Source organism: Tursiops truncatus, chromosome 4, assembly GCF_011762595.2.
Source record: "Tursiops truncatus isolate mTurTru1 chromosome 4, mTurTru1.mat.Y, whole genome shotgun sequence".
In the NCBI taxonomy this organism is placed as follows: domain Eukaryota; kingdom Metazoa; phylum Chordata; class Mammalia; order Artiodactyla; family Delphinidae; genus Tursiops; species Tursiops truncatus.
In genome coordinates, this window is record NC_047037.1 from 60,749,168 (window position 1) to 60,770,818 (window position 21,651).

Below are 21,651 nucleotides of genomic sequence, written 5' to 3' on the forward strand. Positions count from 1 at the left end.
AGGCTCTGGACGCGCAGGCTCAGCGGCCATGGCTCACGGGCCTAGCTGCTCCGCGGCATGTGGACCGGGGCACGAACCTGTGTCCCCTGCATCGGCAGGCGGACTCTCAACCACTGCGCCACCAGGGAAGCCCCAGCCCTAGATTTGATGGGCAACACAAGATGTAGAAACATGGCAGGTCCCATCCTGTCAGTTTGGTTTCATTGTACTGACAACCTCATCTAGCATCATGGACCATGAAAAAGCAAGTGTGTGAAAACACACCGGAGGGAAAACCATGGGATCCTTTTTCTAGGGATGTAATACGTATGTGCAAATAAAATGCTTCAGTGGAAAATAAAAACCAAAAAAAACTTTAATGACAAATCTCAAAAAAGTTCATTACCTTCCTCTGGCTTCACTGCTTTCTCCTTCTTTACTGACCCTGTTTTAGGACACTTGTCTTGTGTTTTCTTCTGTGAACCACTGGTTTCCTTTTTAGAATTAATCTTAAAAAAAAAAAAAAAGTGTCTCCGTCATCAATGATATGGCCATTCAGACAAATGTCCAAAGGACACGTTAGCGAAACATCCATCGAGCTCTTATTGAAAAGAGACACATCCAGCTTCCTAAAAGTTAACTTCTGTAACCTCCCCAACTCCTTAAATCTTTAAGCTGGGTTCCTACCATTCCACTGACACTGCTCTCCCCAAAGTAACTGAAGACCTAAACTCCGAACACAGTAGCCTTTATGCTGTTCTCATCCATTCCAACTTGTCCAGAGTATTTGAGCTGGGGTCACTTCCATTCTGTCCATCTCTGATCCCCACGTCACTAAATCAAATCACAGATCTACCATGGGATAAACTTCCGCTTCTCAGCCTGCTTTTGCAGCACCTCCACATTCTGGCCCTAGCCTGTCCGTGCCTCACATCACACTGCCATTTCCCACTTCTAGACTTTTATCCACCTGGTTCTTCACTTGGGATGTTCCTCTCCTCACCCAACTCAATCACAGTTGTCCCCATTCAGATGGATTCAAATCTTAATTCTCCCTGAGGCAACTTAACACTCCTCTAGAATAGAGTTCACCCTCCCCTGTTCTCCCAGGCACTTGTTAGTACTTTCACAGCATGTTGCTACATATGTGACCTGGTGTTGTTACATATGTACATATGTTGTTACATATGTACGAGCATAAGAGTATTGGTCTTCCCTAGAAGACTGCGAGTCTCTCAAGGACAGAGATGACATCTCACTCATGGTTATAACCTACACAGGGCCCAGCACCCAGAACTGCCCATAATGGGGCACGCTGGGACTTACGAAACATTCATCAAATTGAACCTGAGATAATAGAAACTACTTAATGTTCTCCTTTCCAAGTTCCTCTTATATCTTTATACAGGAAATTCTCTATACATAGTTTATTACATTTAATTCTATGTCACTGTCAGCCTCATGACCCCAGTTTGCGCTCCAACCAGATTTTTAAAATTGACAGTGAAAAAAACATCAGAAAATAATATAAAATTTAGAGCCACATCTGGAACATAAGATAGGACTCTAAATTTTGTATTTACCACGGTGCATGAATAAATGCACTCTCTAAAGAGAAAATTACTATTTGTTGACCACTGACTGGGATAAGAACATTACATATTATTTCAAATGCACCAACTCAAAGAGGCAGGTGCCACCCCCATTTTTAAGATGAGGAAACTGAGGCTCAGGAAAGTGAAGTGATATACTGAAAGCACGCTCCTTCACTCAACATGCTCCCTCTCGATATTCCTTTGCTCCTTGGACATTTCATGTTTTAGCTTCTCTCCCTCTCATTTACCCCTCCATGTGTACAGTGAGGAGGAGATGATCTGAAGAGCCCAAAGCACCGTGAGAGTCACAGGGAGAGATCATAAAATCCAAATCTGGATCAGGTGTCCCTATAGCAGTTACTGATGACACTCGCAATGTCAGAGTTATATCAAAAGGCCTAAAACACATCATGAACAATGAGTTGTACTGAACCTGAAATCAAACAGGATGATACCCAAACACTGAAATAAGAGTCCCAGAAAAGGTCCCAGTAACTTTTTGCTTTCATCCTACTCAACATCAAAATGACCTAGTAGCTAAGAAGCGGCTTTTAGCCCAGCCTGAGTGAACTCCTAGGACCCAAGGCGACCAGAGGATAAAAAGGTCAATATGAGAGCCAGCTCTACGCACGCCCTTGTCTTTGCCTAACTCAGAGCCCAGAACGGGCGGCCAGCTTTCCGTGTTGCTGCAGGAGGCCCGGCAGCGCAGCACTTTGGAGTGAAACTGACCTTTCCAGCAGGCTGTTTAACCCTTCTGAGCCCCCGTTTCCTCAGCTGTACAAGTGGAGGATAATCGTATCTGGCCGCAGAGCTCTGTTAAAATGGCTGAACAGGATGACAGCTATAAAGTGCCTAATCCAGGAATTGGGACACAGCTGGTACTAGTTAATGAGTGCCAAGTCGGCAGCCAAGACACCATAGATAATTTTCAAATGTATGCAGTATTTAATGTCTCTTCTCTGCCAACTTATTCATTTGATTATTAAGAAAGGAGCTTCCTAATGTTTCAGTCAGGATTTGATGGAGTTTAGGAAGCTAAGTTATGACTGAACAGCAGCACACACTGAGCCCACGTCCTTCTCCTTGTCATTGCCTTGCTGATAAACTCTCAGTGACAGAAGACCTCGGTTCTCTAACCCCACAACCCTGCCCTCGCAGAATAGAACCAGTATGCGGACTAAAGCACAGCAGTCTGGTCACCAGAGAACAGGGCCCCTGCCAACAAGACACGGACAATGAGTTCAGCTGAGATTTCTCCATCACTCACTACGGTCCTATCTCTCTTGCTGGAAAGACACACACACACACACACACCACGAATCTTACCTCAACTGGGGGTGTCTCTCCCAGCAACAGGTTATTAAAAATGGTAGCGTAATCACCATTTAGATTCATCAGTTCCTCGTGGGTGCCTCTTTCTGTAATACAGCCCTCTTTCATGAAGATCACTTCATCACAGTCAGCCAGGTACTGGAGACAAAGACAGGGACAACAGCGTGGCTGATACTTGTGCGAATACATCCAAACGCCTAGACCTTAGTTCAGCGGTTCTCATCTGGAGGTGAACAAGCCCCCCAGAGGATACTTCGTAATATCTGGAGACATTTTTGGTTGTTACGGTTGCGGGGGAGGGGGTACTACGGCCATCTGGTGGATAGAGGCCAGGGATGCACAGGACAAGCCCCCCACAAGAGGGAGCTCTCTGGCTCCCAAACCCCACTGTGCTGAGACTGAGAACCCCTGCTTTAGTTTGTCCTGCCTCGTGATGTAGTTCAAAAACCAGTTCCTCTAATTTTTGACATAAATCTGCTGATGAAGCCACACAAAGGCCTGCATTAAACCTCACATCCCTTCCCTGCGCTCAGAAGTACATATAATTACAGTCTTTCTGCGGCAGAATGGGGGCTTGGCCCCCCAGACTTGACAACATATGCAAAGCGGATGGTAACATCCTTGAGCTGCTCTCTGAAGTGGCTGCTGGTCATGGAACGACAGAGGGAGAAGAACTTGTTTTCCCTAAACAGTTCCCACTCGCGCATAGATGTTAACACAACCCTTTCCAAACTGTCTCATACCCAAACTCCATTTTCAGTCTACTCCTCTCAGCCCTTTTACTTACTGATTTACATGCAGAAGCTAACATGCTCCAAGGATCTCTGACTCAGATGGCCATCTGATATAACAAGCTTTATTAGTACAATGGGACAGGGGGCTATTTGCTGAACAAGTGAACACTCGTGATTCCAGGGACCTCTAGGAGCCCCACAAAGGTACCTGGACCAAGCCCACCTCCCTGTTTCTGATTTCTCAAGCCAAGGTGGGGAGCCTGGGGAAGGAAGCACCATACCTGTAACTGGTGGGTAATGAACAGAACCGTCTTCGACTTGAGGTGCTTCTGGATAGCACTGTTGAAGATGTGGTTGCCCACATGGGCATCTAAGGCACTGAGGGGGTCATCCAGGATGTAGATGTCTCGGTCACTATACAAGGCCCGGGCGAGGCTGATCCTCTGGCGCTGCCCACCACTCAGGTTGGCTCCGCGCTCGCCAATCTACAGGAGCCCAGAAAGCACGGGAAGCCTCCAGCTCAAGTCCAGAACAATGCTCAGTGATCACCCCAGTCACCTCACATCTCCCCCACCCAAACCAGCTTCTTCTCTTCACTTCCCCACCTGGATGAAGTGCTGCCATGTCCTCCAGGGCCCACACAGAACTGGGGGGGCATCAGCCCGGATGCCTCCTCCCCTCCCACCACCATCTGGCTCCTAACCAATCCCGTATCTGAGCCTCGACACGCCCTCTTGATGCCCCGCTACAATCTATTCTCCATGGGCAGAAAGACCTTTCCAAAACACAAAGCTGACCATGTCCCACCCTTGCTTAGTCCTAAAGAACATAATCTAAGCCCCCAAATATGGCAGACAAGGCAGGCCCTTTACCACCTGGTTTCCCAGCAACTCTCAGCCTCCAGTGTCAATCCCCCTTCCATACCCTGGGATCTGAGCATTTTCAATTGTGTGTCTATTATGAACACACACCACCACTGTCATGCCTTCTCCTATACTGTGTCTGCTCAGTTCTGGCGTCCTCTCCTCTGTGAAGTCTCCCCTCCCCCTCTCCACTAACACCCAAAAGAAAGGGGACTCTTTCATCAGCCTATTTTGTGCCTATTTGTCGGGATGTCTCTCTCGATTGTAAGCTTTTTGAGGACACAGACTATTGTCCTTTTCTTTTATATTCCCAGTGCCCCCAGCAGCTTCTGCACATGCAGCCGGCATATAACAAGCACTTAATAAATATTACTAAATAAACGAATGAAAAAAAATCAATTGTCAAACGGCAACTGGCTCTGTATTTTTAAAAAAATCTTATCTAAAAAAAATTCAATTAATTCAGAGGTTTTCAAATAAGAACATGTATGAGAATTACCTGCAGGGCTTGTTAAAACATATTGTGGAGCCCCACCCTTAGAGTCTTGGATTCAGTAGGTCTTGGGTGTGGCTGAGAATCTGCAGTGATGCTACTGATTTGCTGCTAATCAGGGGACCAGGATCTGAGAACCAGTCAACTAATCAAACCATTCAAATCTGGTTTGAGGGCTTAAACTGAAGTCAGCTGAATAAAAGAGTCAGCCCCGGAGACCTCCAGGACAGGTCATGGGAGGTGAGTGTCAACACTGAAGGCACGAGCCAGTTCCAAAGACAAGCCTCTGGGAACTGTTCCAGGGCAGAGAAGCAAAGAAAGGCGGGTTTGTGCTAAGGACTCTTTCTTTCTAGAGGGAGAGGCCTCTCTAGAAACCATGTGTGAGTAAGGAAGTTGGCAGAATGAAGTTCAGGGGAAGAAGCTCAACAAGCACATGCTTGACTTTGGTTTTAAAAATGAATAGGGTAGGGGCTTCCCTGGTGGTGCAGTGGTTGAGAGTCCGCCTGCTGATGCAGGGGACACGGGTCCGTGCTCCAGTCCAGTCCGGGAAGATCCCACATGCTGCGGAGCGGCTGGGCCCGTGAGCCATGGCCACTGAGCCTGCGCGTCCAGAGCCTGTGCTCCACAATGGGAGAGGCCACGACAGTGAAAGGCCCGCATAACGCAAAAAAAAAGAAAAATGAATAGGGTAGAAAACATGAATTCTGAACCAACAATGGGATTTTGTTTAAAATCCACATGACATGAAATATTTATATGCTTAAAACAGGTAGTGTTGGGGCTTCCCTGGTGGCACAGTGGTTGAGGGTCTGCCTGCTGATGCAGGGGACACGGGTTTGTGCCCCGGTCTGGGAAGATCCCACATGCCGCAGAGCGGCTGGGCCCGTGAGCCATGGCCGCTGAGCCTGCGCGTCCGGAGCCTGTGCTCCGCAATGGGAGAGGCCACAACAGTGAGGGGCCCGCGTACCGCAAAAATCAAACAAACAAACAAAAAAACAAAAAAACAGGTAGTGTTGATATTCCTGCCCTAAGGACCAGATGCTTTCCTAACAGAAAGTCCCAGAGAAAGTAAAACTCCCGTGTAGGTTCTTCTCCCACGCATTTAAGATGCACTCCTAGGAGGTGGCTCTGGCATAGCCCTGCCACCTATCTTCCAGAATCCTCTCTGCTAAACACCCTGGCCCACCAGGGACAGAAGACTTGTACCTCCGTCAGGTCACTGTTGGGAAGGATAGCCAGGTCAGGCCTCAGGCAGCAGCTGTTCAGCACAGAGTTGTATCTGAAGGACACAAAGAGACCCAGCATCAGGGACACGGTTGGGGTAGAGCCTGCTGACTCGGGCTGCCTGTGTCTCACACAGCCAAGATGAAAGCATGACAGAAACCAAACATTCCTTGCCTTTCTTCATCAAATTCCTTCCCAAAGAGGATGTTGTCTCTCAGAGTGGCATTGAGGATCCAGGCCTGCTGCGCCACATAAGCGAAGGTTCCATTGACTGCAATGCTGCCCTCTAGAAGTGACATCTAGGGAAAGAGACACCATCTAATGGCATCACAACGCAAAACCATCACCCTAAGCCAGCAGAACCCCCGACATTCCACAGCGGAGTTGAAAATCTTGGCAATTTCCTTGGATACTTTTTGAACCCAAATCTGGACCTCACCTTTGTTCCACAGAGAGCAAAGCTACAGCAGTAGCTACAGCAGTCAAGAAAATCAAAGTTCTCCTTGCTTACGTGTGATGGGAGCCCAGCATAACCCATGACTTGAATGAACAAATACTTCATTCAGCAACCCATAAGCTACTTTATTATCCTCTTTTCCTAACTGCAAACTGTTCTAATTGAAGGAAGCACAAGCAGAAGGCCCCTGCAGAATTCCCCTGGGGAGTATGCTGTAAAGATTTAGAGCTAGTCCCTGCCTCAAGATGAGCGCAGGTCAACTCATCCACAGAATTAATACAGGCTGTTGGCTACATCAGCTGCTTCTGTAAAATGAAGACCAGAGGGGGAAAAAATTCCAGTTAGACATCAACTAGTATTGCTGAGTATCTACGCAATGATGACAGACCCTCCCCTCCAACATGAAGAGACTACATGATGAGCCATGTGCTTTGAATTGTGTTTTCCATTGCAGTGGTCGACATGAATCGATTTACCCATTTTATGCTCTTTCAGTGTTCCTTTTGGAACTAACAGTAGACGTTTGTCTTGGGTTAGGAATGCTATAGCTTGAAACAGTTTCATTAACCAATCTGCACATACAAGTTTGTCCTCTCAAACATGGTAATGCACAGTGTACACACACAGGCCGTAACGCAGTACCACAACTGCCCCCAAACAGGTAAGTACACTGATAACGCACTCAAGTGTTCAGAAACCCCCTGAGGGTCTAACTGTGGAAATCCAGCTCTCTCGGCTGCTACAGTACAAACACCCCACACTGCAGACCGCCAACAAAGAGTTACACTCTAAAGAAGCAGGGCTGACCGGTATTTCCAGACTCTCTGTCAGAGAGAAGGCTGTCAGGATTTGATCCAGAAGCAAAGACCCACTCATTTTTCAATTTAACTGCTGCCCACTAACCCTTCCTTCCCCTTCACTCCACCTGTATCTCTCATCACTGGCCCTGAAATCTGGCTGATGATCAGAAATTACACAGGAGGTCTTTGGTTTTTTACGAAGACCACTGGCTGAGCCCAACCACTGTACAGCCTCATAAGGCAGAAGCGGGTGTGGGTGGGAAGCTGCACCTCCAGATGATTTGAATACAGGCTTCCTCAGACCACCCCGGGCACCACTGCTCTAGAGGAGAGCCACAACTCCATCAACTGTGACAGTGACGCTGAACAGGACCAAATATTCCACAAAACAATCTTCCCCAGCCCCTTCTCCCATTTGTTTAATTTCCTCAATATGGAAAAATGACTCAGAGGACTTCATCCACCAGGAGGAATAACCTTAAGTTTATCCTCATCTCACCCAACAAGTCAAGCTAGTTTAATCCAAATGCTGACAGCCTTCTTCTGGGCCCTCTGAGCACTATTCACTCACTGCCCTGTGCTGTGCTTGTGTGTCTAGAAGGCCCAGCACCCCAATCAGACCATGGACACTCCTCTTTTTTTTTTGGGGGGGGGCAGCGCCACGTGGCATGCGGGATCTTGATTCTGCAACCAGGGATCAAACCCGCGCCCCCTGCAGTGGGAGCATGGAGTCTTAACCACTGGACCTCCAGGGAAGTCCCAGACCAGGGACTCCTTGAGGGCATAATTCTTTCAATGGTTAGGCTGAAAACGGAGTGGGTCTTTACTTCTAGATCAAATCCTGAAGGCTCTCTCTCTGAGAGAGAGGCTGGTGAGGCTGGTCCATTTGTTGGCAGTCTGCAGTCTGTCCATCCCTTACCTCTGACATTTCCCAACACACTGTCCGGCATACCTATGGCACTCAGTAAATACATGCTGAATAAAAGAAGGCAAGAGAAACAAATGACTCCAGCTGGGTACCAATCAGTCATTCAGCCCCCTTCCAGATACAGTGCTGTTGTTAAGGGGTAGGAAAGGCAGGGGGCGGGGTATGATACAGACCTAGGGTCATTTTGTTTCCACCTTTCCTGACTCTCTTCAGGAAATAAGTTCATTTTTCCTGAGACTCTGGCTAAGCAGAATCCAGAGAAAGAAGCAGAAAATGCCAAGGACAATCACAAAATCTTACCTGGCCTAAAATGGATGAAATGAGAGAGGTTTTTCCACTTCCCACACTGCCACAGATTCCAACCAGTTTACCCTGGACAAAGCACACGAGAGAGGAAGGTCGTTAAAGCACTACTGACCATTCATCTCTAGGACTTCGGATTTCTTTGAAGAAAAAAATGTTAACGACAGTCCATCACTATGGGAATGTCATCCTGAGGACACAGCAGGTCACTTACCTCTTTTCTCCCTCATCAGCCACCCACGTCATAGGGTTTCTGTGGGGATGCACTGAGGTAACAGATGTGTAAGCCTTTTGGAAAAATTAAATATGTGACAGACATTAAGGTATCCCACATCACTTTTAGAAAGGCCTACCCCCTTTCCTACTTTGTTGGTAACCCATGCTTTTTGATAACTTGTTTATTTTTCTTGTTGTTTTTGGAAAAGAGGACAGGACTCTTGAAAATTACTTTATTTTCATTTTATTTTATATGATTTTTTTCTCCAGGGTCTATAAATCATTTTCATAAAAATTATGTGCACTGTGCACTGTTGTTTCCATTTTTCTACAAAACACCTCCAAGAATCTGAGGGCATATTTTTACCATCAATCCCACATGAAAGTGGAAAACCAAGCCTGTGATTAACTGAATATCCTCAGGCAAAATGATGAGTTCTCCATGGGCAGTGTTAAACGTTTTCAAGAACAGACATGATATTAACAGGGCCACTTGTTCAGCAACACTCTGTTGCCTCAAGACTGGCAGCGAGGAGAGGCACGGAGAGTGGTGGTGTGGAAAGAGCGTGGATTCTGGAGGCAGACAGGTCTTGATTTGAATCCCAGCTCCACCAGCACTTTCCAATTGTGTGGACTTGGTCTTATTACTTAAGTGAATACTGTCTCTCTAACTGAGCTTTGAGCAACTTGGAAGGAGCCATCCTTGCAGGACCAAACACAGTGTCTGGTACTTAATAAAAGTATAATGGACAAAGTTTTTGACATGGTTCAGGAAGTTGAAAGATTACAGCCCGGTCATGATGAGGAGACCAAGTCACAGGCTCAGACTCTGCTCAGGTTGGTCAGGTTAAAACAGAGAAAACGCTGTTCCGATGACTAAATGGTCACTAAAGATGTCAACAATGAAGTAAGTGCCTGGGGCACAGAAGACATCAGGTGAATATTAACTTCCTACCTCTTCCCTAAAGAGGGGGGCTGGGGGAATTGTGGTATCTCTTCAAATAGCTAAAGGTCTGTCATGTGAACGTGGATGGTAAAGGGCAGAAGGAGGATCAACAGATAGAAAGGAGAAGAGTAAATTTCAGCTGATTACAAGGAATAATCCTCTAATAGAGCTGATCAGCGATGTGATATAGTTGCCTCAATCAAGATAATCGTTATTAAATAAGGAGCCTGCCGTTAAAAGTTAATTGAAGTCTGGACTTCCCTGGTGGCACACTGGTTAAGAATCTGCCTGCCAATGCAGGGGACAGGGGTTTGAGCCCTGGTCCGGGAAGATCCCACATGCCGCGGAGCAACTAAGGCTGTGCGCCACAACTACTGAGCCTGCGCTCTAGAACCCGCGAGCCACAACTACTGAGCCCGTGTGCCACAACTACTGAAGCCTGTGAGCCTAGAGCCCATGCTCTGCAACAAGAGAAGCCACCATAATGAGAAGCCCGTGCACCGCAACGAAGAGTAGCCCCTGCTCGCCACAACTAGAGAAAGCCCTTGCGCAGCAACAAAGACCCAACACAGGCAAAAATTTAAAAATTAATTAATTAATTTTTTAAAAAGTTAATTGGAGCTATAAAAACTGACTTGTGTGCCCGCCAGGGATGAACCATGCTAGTTGTTGCAGGTGGTCTCATAGAGGACCATCTCCCCCAGCTCTTATCTATAGTTTCCAAGAGCTGGGAGCTTTTTGTTTTCCCTTTAGTCCAGCTCTGGATCTGTGTAACAGGCCTCACACCGCATTAGGACCCCCTAAGCCCACTTCCAATTAAGTAGATGAACATTCCTTACCACCTCCATTACCACCACCCTTGGTCCAGAAAACTCTTATGTTTTTCCTTGGTTCTTCTCACTTCCCTCCTTGTTTCCCTACATACTCTTCTGAATCCAGAAGCTAGAATGATTCTCTTCATACGTAAGTCAGATCGCATCACTCTTCTCCTCCAAACCGTCTAACGGCTTCTCTATCCATTCAGAGTAAAGCGGAAATCATTCCAGGAGGCTCTGGCACCCCAAGCCTCTCTGCCCTCAGCACCCTCCCCTCTCTCCCATGCTCACTCTGCTCTTGTGACAGGCACGCTGCACACTCGGGGCCTTTGTGCTTCTGTTCCCTCTGCCTGAATGCTCTTCTTCCTCCACGTATCCATATGGCTCGCTCCATCAAGCCTTTGCTCAAATACAGGCATACCTTGGACATATTGTGGGTCTGCTTCCAGACCACCGCAGTAAAGCAAATATCGCAATGAAGCGAGTCACACGAATGTTTTGGTTTCCCGGTGTAGATATAAGTTATGTTTACGCTATACTTTAGTCTACTAAACGTGCAATTACATTATGTCTAAGAAAAACAATGTAAATACCAATTTAAAAACACTTTATTACTAAAAAATGCTAACCATCATCTGAGTCTTCAATGAGTCATAATCATTTTCCTGGTGGAGGGTTTGAAATATTTTGAGAATTACCAAAACGTGACAGCAACATGAAGTAAGCAAATGCTGACGGAAAAATGCCTACAGGCTTCCTTGATGCAGGGTTGTCAGAAGCCTTCAATTTGTAACAAATGCATTATGCCTGTTATTACTTTTTTTTTTCTTTTTTTGGCTGGGCCGCATGGCAGGTGGGATATTAGTTTAAATGAGGCCTTCCCTTAAGAGGCCTATTTAAATTGAGCACACCTGCTCCCCCCCACCCCCACCCCCACCCCCACCCCACCCCCACCCCCCCAGCAAGCACTCTATCCCCTTTCTTCGTAGCCCTTTTACTTGTTTACCATCTATCTTTGCTCAGAAGAAGGTAAACTCCAGGGGGGCAGGGATTTGGGCCTATTTGGTTTTTCACTGCTCTATCCACAACTCTGTAACAGTGCCTGGCAGGGAGCTGGCACTCAAAAATGGAATGAGTAGATATATATACACCTGGGACCCTCTGGCTGCTGCAGCCCTCAACATGGCGCTGGCTCCCAGTCACATTCTGTATTTTAAAAGCCTTAAACCTGAAGTGTCTATGGCAGCCACTCTCTATAGGAGGACCTGTGGGAGACTCTAGTCCTGTGTTACCTGGGCCGTGACATCATATACCATAACGATCCTTTCCTTAAAAAATAAAGTTACAATAGAACTGCTGAGCACAGCATCACTGAGAGTACCTATTATATGTCAGGTTCCGTGCTATGCACAGCCCAGTGCTAATAAGAAGCTCATGCAGACCTACAATAACTAGAAATCATTATTACAGCTCACGTACAACTAAATCAGATCTATTCAGGGCAAAATTGCGGAAAACCCGCTCGAATGCTTCATTTCCTTGCTTATAAAATGAGTATCTCATGAGAGCAGTTGTTATTCATTTCTATTGTTAAATGCCTAAATATCCCTTCTAGAGGCGGAACTGGCCAGATTTGCTCTTTAGTTCAAAACCACTCCCAGAGAGAAAGCCCTTTGCTAAAAGGACTGGCAGCTGCCTACCCCTGCCAGGATAGACACCTGGTAGATGGTTACCTCTTCAATTTCCAAGTCGATGTTGTACAGCGTCCTCTGCAGGCGGAGGTTCCCCAGGTGGGTGTGCTTGCCCTCTTCCTCCTCAGGACTGGGCCGCTCGTCACTGTCCAGCAGGAGGTGGCCCTTCTGCTCTGCCAGCACCGCCTGATGCTCAGTGGGCTGCAGCTGCCTCACCTTCTCTTTCTTGCCCCTGGCAGCCCTCTTGTCTTTTTTCGTTTTGGGGGTCAGCTTGGGTGAGTTCTGGAGACTGGAGTGGGAGGAGTCCCATGCCAAGGTGGCATTTTTCATCTCTATCGTGATGTGAGGGCTGGCTGGTTTTTTCTGTATCATGTGAACCTCTTCCATTAGAAACAAACTCTGATAGGAGTTGTGAGAGAGGTGCAAAGATGAGACACTGGATCAAGACCAGGGAGACAAGCCTAGGGCGTACACTCACGAAGCAAAACACATCAGGCTATACAGTGGAAGGAAGCTGAAGGGCAAAAGGTAGCTCATTAGTGTAGCCCAGCCTCAGGCCCACGGAGAGGTCACGGGAGTGTGGGGACACCCTCGGGATGGACAGGGGCCTACTTAACTGGCCCAACACTCGACGCTACCAGTTACATGCTAAACTACTCTTTCCTTTTCCACCAGTCTAATGTGGGCCAAGGGCTATTTAACTGACTGGTCTGCAGCCCCTGTTCTCACTCATGAGTCGCTGAGTAGCAGGTAGTAAAATGCAAGCAGGGAAACCAAAGGGCAGCCACGCTGCTCCCCTGCTCAGACCCTCATCACTCTGTCTGCCTTCCAGACCACTCCTGCAGAACCCCCAAGCCTAGGCACTTCCCTCATGCACATGTCAGGGGGAGAGGCAGCGCTGAGATTGTGACCAGGCCTAGCTCGCTCCGGTTAGAAAGGAGTACCTAAGGTTCTATTGACGGCGGAGTACATCTTCTCGCCAACAAGTTCTCATGTCTTCCAAGTCCTGCCTCGGAACTTGTGAGAATTCAAACAAAGGGCTTGCGTGGAAGGGAAGGGTATCTCCCTCAGAAACATCCTTGGGAAGAAAGAAAGACTCTTCCCTCCCACTCATTCCCCAAGTCCCACTGAGGTATATCAGGGGAAGAGAAATGGAATGCTTGAAAAACTAAATGTCTCTGAAATTAGATCTGAAACAGTGACCATAATAAACCTCTGCCCAGGACCAACATGTGCCCATGACTTTGAACCCACTTCTGACACCTCCCTTAACCCAGTGATCTTCCCTATAGGGTGCTATCCCAGTTGGATTCCCAGTACGATTAAAATTTTTTTTAAACGTTACAAAGTCTTTAGAGAAAAGATGGCTTTTAATGGCAGGACTCTTTGCTTAGTTACCGAGAACCCCCAACTATTTTAAAGTTTGCAGGTGCTATTAAATGTACCATATAATCCCCTCGCCTAAGAGCAAGCTCTTTCTCCTAAATCCTAAACTCCTAGCTTGCTCTTTGCATCCCTAAATTGGCACGTCTCCTATCCATTCCCAATCCCTGATCTTCCCAGAAATGTCATGTTTCTAAATCTCCTAGATAATCTTCACTCTTGGTCAACCTTTAAAAAAAGTAGTTTTTTTTTTAAAGTTCAGTTTTCTGAAAAGAGCCATTGGTTTCATTTGCTCAGAGCCTTCCTAAGAGACTGGGCTGAGAATAACATGCCAAATATTCTGCCCACCTTCACAGAGTGAAACCATATGCTGACAGAATTCCTATCATTTCTCTCTCCTAAAGAGTTACTAAATGGGTCTTGTAGGCCTCATGCACTACAAAAACTATGCTAGTGCCTCTGGCTTGCACAGCTCGTCCACACTTTCCCTTCCCACAGGCTCCCTGCAGCCCCGCACTCCTCCCAGAAGGATTTCAGCTTCAGGTCACTCTGCCTGGACATGCTGAGGCACACAAGCGCCCCACACACCTAAATTTATATCTACTTGGATTTGCACCTGCCAGGACAACAGAATCTTAGAGATACATAAACCATAAACCTCAACTTTACATCAAAACACTACTCTCACTCACTGAAGCAATCAAATCAGAATGTATCTTTTGAGCAGAAGAGGAGAGACTACTCATAGGGTTGCCAGATAAAATACAGGATGCCTAGTTAAATTTTGATTCCAGATAAATAATGAATAGTCTTTTAGTATAAGTACGTCTCATGCAGTTTTAACTGGGTGGCCTGTGTTTTTATTTGCTAAACCTGGCAACACTATACTGGTGACTGTCTTATCAGAAAAGTTACAAGGTGGCTTCTCACTGCCTTTCTAAAGTTATCATCCTCCCAGAAGTGGAGGCGGGGGGGAAGGAGGAGATTTGCCAAGAGGAATTAGCTAGAATGAGACTCATTCTCATGAGGCATACAACAGAGCTGGGGGTGATTTTGCTTCTATTATTAACTCTGAAGCTTCCTGGATAGAGGAAGGATCTGTAGCGTGAGAAGCCACCTGCTAAAACAGGTTCTCACTAGTAAGTGAAAAGAAGAGAGCTCTCGAGAAATAAGGGGGTTGGGGTGGTGTGTGAACAATCTGTACTATAAATTCCTATTCCTTCGTCCAAAATGCCACCAAAGCCATTCACTAAAAAGGACAGAGAAACAAATAGGGGGACAAATTTATGCCCAAAACATCTGCCTTAGGGGTGGACATTCTGCTTATCACAGATAATTTCAACTGATCTATCTTCAAGTTCACAGACTTCCTTTGTCACCTGTATTCTGCTACTAAGTCCATCCAATATATTTTCAAATTTTGATTAATATATTTTCTTAGCTTAAAATTTTTTTATTTGGTTATTTTCTATATCTTCTATTTCTCTGCTGAGACTTTCTACCTTTTCATTTCTAAGGTCTTTTTCTGATAATTCCAACATTTGGGTCATCTCAGTATCTAGACTTTCTTTGTATGCAGAGTAATGTTGGATTGTATCCTGGGCATTTTGAATATTATATTATGAGACTCTAGGTCTTGGTTAAATCTTATATAAAATGTTGCGTTTTTCTTTTAGGAGGAAATTGATCCATTTAGGATGAGCTCTGGTCTGCTTCCTGTGGGCTGTTATAAACAAGACAACAGGCCCCAAATGGAGTCACTTATGCTAAGCCCCATGTCACCAAACTGAGACTTAACTATAGTTTCAGCTCTCCCAGAAATGGAATATTAAACAAGTCAATCAGGAATCACCTGATCAGCACTAGTTAGGTAACCTGCCTGATAGACCCCTGCCATCCCCTAAAGGAAAGTAACCTTGTAATAACCAATGCGATTTTCTGCCTAGAAGAACTTCCTTGTTCCTGCTCCCTTCTACCTATAAAAGTCTTTCATCTTGTACAGCTTCTCGGAGCTCCTTCTGGTTGCTAGATTGGATGTTGCCCAATTCATGAATCACTGAATAGAGCCAATATGATTTTTTAAATTTACAAAAAAAAAATCTGCGTTCTTCAAAACTAGATATTGTGCGTTCTGCAAAATAAGGCTCTGATTACAATTAGACCATTTCTTTTCACGTGGCTCTGGATCTTGGCCTTCTAGTAGCCAGGCTGGGGCGAGGGAGGGCTTGGGGCTAGGGTCGGGGGGCACATTCTTGAGGACTAGCTTTCTTGACCAAACAAAATTCACCTGGTTAACCATAAACAAGTAAAATATAAATAAATCTTGGGAAGCTATTCTCCATGCTTCTTAAGAGGAAAACCCAATTTGTTTTCTGCTGAACACCTAAGGTGATGATATGAATCCCTCAAACACCTGAGCTTCAAGCCTTCAAGACCTTGCTTTTGTATTGCTCTCAGCAGCCAAGAAGAATTAGCAGGAGCTACTCTCTGCAGTGGCTTTGTCAAGAGAGTCCAGCCACACAGGTGCTGGACATTTTTTTTTTTAAGTATTAACCACTTTCAAATATCTATCTCCCTCCACCCTCCCAAATATATCTACCTCTTGTATCATGTATTTGTATTATTCTGAAGGCACAAAAAACACAGTCAAGGCACAATCAACTAACCACCTGCAAGGAAAAAAAAAAACCCTGATACGTACTTAACTGCAGTTCTCAGTATGATCTAGTCTTATGACTATTCCCATGTCACTGCATTACCTGTATCATGAGTGGCAACCACAGGGCAGGGCAAAGAATCAAAAAGAGCTTATTCCCGACAGTATTTTGGTAGAGGTAGATGCAGATCAAGGTGAGAAAAAGCTGACAGCCTCCTGATAATTCTAATTGCCTAGGTTTGAATCACTTAAAGACCCAGTAAATTATAACATATATCCATGTTAGGTCCAGGCAGAAGGGACTAGCTCTGAAGGGGAACACTGAAATTTTGGAAGCCCAGAACTAGGCTGTCTACAAAAGGTAAAAATTCATATTTCTTTGAAAAGGTCCCCTGAGCCTCTTCCACTGCCCGCTTTCTTACCAACTTGCCGAAAGGCTAAAGGTGAAAAAAGCCAAGTGCAGCCAGCCCATGTGGTCCATTGGAATAAAGGCAGCAGTTAGTTTTGCCACAGCTCCTGACACGGAGGAGGGAAGGGAGCCACTTACCTTAAATCTGTCGACAGCAACGGATGCTTCTGAGAGGGACTTTACTGAGAACGGTGTAACTTTCAAAGCAAAAGTCATGGAATTGAAGACAGTCACCACTGTGAAAGCCTGAAAATAGGAAAAGAGAAGAAACTGAGCCTGATGAGGCTATGCGACTAAAGTAACACGACGTCATCAATTTCCTTTCAGGTTTAAGGAGGGCTGTAACTTGACTGTCAAATGTTGGTAACAGTCAGATATATTTCAGATATATATTTTTTAAGGTAGAGTTTTTGAGACCTCTAATTAAAATTCTCAGTGAATCTAAATCAAACAATGACCTGTATTTTCAGAATTAAACCCAAAGTTGTAAAACAACCCGTACACTTATTTGTGCACTGGGGCTAAATCCTCACTCTTCCACTTCTCAGATTAACCGCATGAATGAAAGAAATCCAAATCTAGTAACCAGAGGACCAGAGCATCTCTATATGTGGTATTTCTAAAACGTCCCCAAGCCCTGAGGGCTCACTGACCTGTGCTGCTGTCAGATCAAAGCCAAGGGTCATGTGAACAGAGAAGGTCACAACACTGGCGATCACCATCACAATGGGAGCCACACCGACGGTGATGCTCTGAAAGTACCCGGCTTTTTCCAACATCCGACGTTCCTCCTCTCGGATTTCTAAGAATAAAAAGCAAGCCAGTTTCTAAAAAGCAAGTCGAAAGAAACCATGGGATATTGCTCCTCTGTCACCAAACAAGACTTGGTAGGTCTTCAGCCACCATAGGTTTTAAAACGACCCTGTAACATTTACGATGCAAAAAACTAGGTCAATATGGCCATCAATTACAATCACAAAAGCTGGCACACAAGCTTGAGGTTTGAAATGCATCAAGTCACAGGAATGAATCTAACAGAAAACAGTCACTACTTCTCAGTACAATGATCATCTTCTGCCTTAGTCTCATTCTTTTTGCAAATTTCTTTTGTTTAGAAGGAATGAACACATGAATCATATCTGCTAGTGGCAGTTTTGTTTGCTTCCCTGGTTGTTTATTTCTAGGTTAAGTACTTATAAGAAAGACTATACAACGATAATGGAGAATTAAAAAGGAACTAAGATTTACTAGGGTGTCTACTGTAGGTATGTTGGTGCTAGAATAGAGGCTTTCACACAAAAAGCAGTAAGGGTGATTGGAAGAAGATGAGTGAAATACAATTTTTGTAAGCAGAATGATTTTTCTTAAATATTTATAAAACTGACAACCTTATTATCAGAGCAACCATGGAGTACAAAAGACCAGGGAGTAAGAAGTATGACAATAAAGCGGTGAGGTATTTTCAAAAAATTTTCAAACATAAAAGCAATTTTTCTGGGAGACTATGAACTGACCTTTAAAGGTATTACCACTCTCCCAAACACTGGGAAATATATTGAGAGCCAGCTCTCAAGTCATAGTTTTAAAAAATTCGACTCATTGCTTTAACATGTATCACATAACTTGCCCAAGTCTATAATGAGCAAGGATGCTCTTTTCAAGCTAAAAGACACAGGTAAAGATACCAAAGTCAGGGGCTGAAGGATGAGTGGAGTCACAGAAAGAAGATTATAAAACTGAGAAAATTAGAATCTGAGAGCCGGAAGGGACTATCATTGGTGACCCTGCCAACAGGCTTAGCAGATGTCCTGTTAGCACCCAATTGTTCCATTCTATTGGCAACAAACTCACTACTTAAAGAAGGAGCCTAATCCACTGCTGGATGCTTCTGACCACTCATAATTAAAGTGTATGAAGTGGACACAATGTTCCTGAAGGTTTAGTCAACAAACCAAGCAGTGAAAATAAAACAGCTTCCTTGATCTGCACACTGTATTTCTATTCAACCCAAAATTGCACCAACTTTTAAACTTCTTTTTTTTATTTTTTGGCCACGCCACGCAGCATGTGGGATCTTAGTTCCCTGACCAGGAACGGAACCCACGCCCCCTGCGGTGGAAGCGCGAAGTCTTAACCACTAGACCGCAGGGAAGTCCCCTGCACCAACTTTTTAACTGGATCATATTCAGGTTAGCTCACTGTGAGATTATGGTCAATGAACAGCCATATCGTTTATATTTAAATTAAATTTAAATGTAACTATGTCTTCTCATTTGAACTCTAAAGCGCCTTTAAATATTTATTTATTTTATTTATTTATTTATGGCTGTGTTGGGTCTTCGTTGCTGCGCTAGGGCTTTCTCTAGTTGCAGCGAGCGGGGGCTGCTCTTTGTTGTGGTGCGCGGGCTTCTCACTGCGGTGGCTTCTCTTGTTGCAGAGCACGGGTTCTAGCTGTGTGGGCTTCAGTAGTTGTGGCACACAGGCTCAGTAGTTGTGACTTGTGGGTTCTAGTGCAGGCTCAGTAGTTGTGGTGCATGGGCTTAGTTGCTCCATGGCATGTGGGATCTTCCCGGACCAGAGCTTGAACCCGTGTCCCGTGCATTGGCAGGAGGATTCTTAACCACTGTGCCACCAGGGAAGTCCCCTAAAGTGCCTTTAAATACATTTTTCTTAACTTCACCTTTTTTAGGGCCCAAGATTTCAACTTTTGTTGAGATCTTTTGGAATGCCCAGCTAATGTGCTAATTATTCCTCCAAACTTTGTGGCATTTACATACGACATGTTTATGTCTGCAATGAATTTACGGACCAGGATCGGGGCAGGCACTGAGAACCTTGTGACTCAACACAAATCAATTATTTGAGAAGAAACCAAATTAAAAAACCCCTGTGAGTGAGTGGCAGAGCGAGGCCCAGAGTCCAGCTGTCCTGACCTCCAGCCTAGCCCTTCTCCCAGCACTACCCCCAGGGTCTCACACCCACCTACCCGTAGTGCGCATGCACACACAGAGTGGTGGGGGCAGAAGTGCCGCCACTTGATACTGTTTTCTGTGATGTCCTCATGGCCAGACCAGAAAATTATGGGCTGGATGAGAGTATAGATAGGGGGCTTTGAAACTGAATGAATTACTCATAACCAGCTGAGTTATCTTGGGAAAAATCACAGTTTTCTCAGGTCTCAATTTCCTCATTTGTGAATTGAGGTTATGGGTGCCAGTCTCTAAGATCCCTATCAACGTAAAGCTCATAGGCGAGTATTGAGAACATAAGGTATTATGATCCTATGACATTAGGATTCCCAGGAGCTAATGTGCTCAGGAAGCACAGAAGCCAACATTCTTCTACCAGTTACACATATGAAGTCTTTAAACTCACTTTGTACACTCTGAGAGAATGCTTTGACCCAGGCATACATTTTAATAAATTTAATGTAGGTAAGGACTTCATTCATCTTCTGGACACGGTCGTCTGTGATGGTCACACATTTTCTCCTGAAATATGCAGTGATCCGTGATACAAACATCTGAAAGGAAAAGCGATGTCATGCTAAATCACAGCTTATTCAGAGTTAGAACCGTCTAGTCTCTCTGGGAGATAAATCCGCTTAAGGTTATTATAAATAAAGTGAGCATCCCGTGGTTATACTGCTTTTTAATAAAAGTGGTCTATTAAATGATAATCAAAGAGTATTTGACTCTTATCCTTTGGAAGAAAGTTAAGACAAGTAAATATTTGTCCTCAGAGTAATCACAGATATCTACGCTACCAAAGGGAAGCGGGAGAGCCATATTAGTTAGCATCACCTTGAGGTGGCGTGACTCAAGCTCTCCTGCGTTACCTGGGGAAAGCAGGGTTCACCTGATGACCTCCTTCACTCACACTCCCTCTTTTTAAATCTCATTTAGGAGCTACTGCCTTTATTCATGTGACGTCCTCTGAAGTCAAAATGCTGCCTGTATGGATTGAACCCTGTCTAGCTCTTTCCAGACGTCCTCTGAAGTCAAAATGCTGCCTGTATGGATTGAACCCTGTCTAGCTATTTCCAGACATTTCCAAACCAGGTACCTGCTTAAAGGAAATTTCCAATCAAGGATGTGATACCGCGGTGGTGCCTACTATATATAGCCCAGTGGAAGTAACTCATCTAAAGAGAAGCTGCCAAAATACGGTAAGGAAGCTTACTCACCATTGCAGGATAAAAGAGGATAAAAACAGCCGATCCCAGGAAGCCTGTTGGTCCCAGAATAATGACATTATAAATCATGCCCAAGATGGCAATAACAGGTCCTCCAGCCAACAGGCTGCCAACGGCAGCTGCCTCGAACATCCTCTGTCCGTCGTTGGAGCACAGGTTGATGAGCTACGAGACACAAAGAGCAGTGAGTGGACACTGCGAGGACGCAGGCACTGCCTCAGGAGGAAGAGGAAGGACAGAACGGGGACCCAAGGGAAGGAAGAAGCTCAGGTTGGGAGCTTTCTCTCTGCCCTGAAGCCAACACCCCTCGCTCACCTCACCCACGGACTTCTCCTTAATGTTCTTCAGCTTAAGGATCTTCTTAAACGCCATGGTCAGGATGGCCCCCCGCAAGCGGACCCCAGTTCGGTAATTCAATGCCCACGTCAGCGCAAGCGACCAAGAACGCACGATTTCTGTCAGGAGGAGGCCCAGGACTAACAGCAAGCTGTACTGGAGGTTAGACTCTGTGTCCTGGGTGTACTCCAGGAGGTGTTTCACCACGAAGGCCTACAGGGAGAAACACACACCACCGTCAGCTTCTCCACGGCACTCACACGCCACACCACAGTTTTATGTTAAGTTAGAAAGAG

At 45.4% G+C, this 21,651-nt stretch overlaps 1 protein-coding gene across 8 annotated transcripts in view; it reads right to left on the reverse strand.

Annotated features, from left to right (window-relative positions):
- The window catches only part of ABCC5 (ATP binding cassette subfamily C member 5), an 87,283-nt gene that overhangs the window by 32,089 nt on the left and 33,543 nt on the right, over positions 1–21,651 (reverse strand). For 7 of the 8 annotated variants that reach the window (XM_019946116.3, XM_019946117.3, XM_019946118.3 and 4 more), the window contains 12 exons: positions 21,335–21,568; positions 21,011–21,184; positions 20,200–20,347; positions 17,478–17,626; positions 16,963–17,070; positions 12,419–12,775; positions 8,706–8,777; positions 6,395–6,519; positions 6,203–6,275; positions 3,922–4,125; positions 2,901–3,044; positions 386–488 (listed from right to left, as the gene is read on the reverse strand). In XM_019946116.3, the coding sequence (XP_019801675.1) occupies positions 386–488; positions 2,901–3,044; positions 3,922–4,125; positions 6,203–6,275; positions 6,395–6,519; positions 8,706–8,777; positions 12,419–12,775; positions 16,963–17,070; positions 17,478–17,626; positions 20,200–20,347; positions 21,011–21,184; positions 21,335–21,568 (1,891 nt within the window). Of the gene's footprint in view, positions 1–385; positions 489–2,900; positions 3,045–3,921; positions 4,126–6,202; positions 6,276–6,394; positions 6,520–8,705; positions 8,778–12,418; positions 12,776–16,962; positions 17,071–17,477; positions 17,627–20,199; positions 20,348–21,010; positions 21,185–21,334; positions 21,569–21,651 lie in introns of those variants that run through there. The other variant, XM_073803939.1, reaches the window with a different exon arrangement.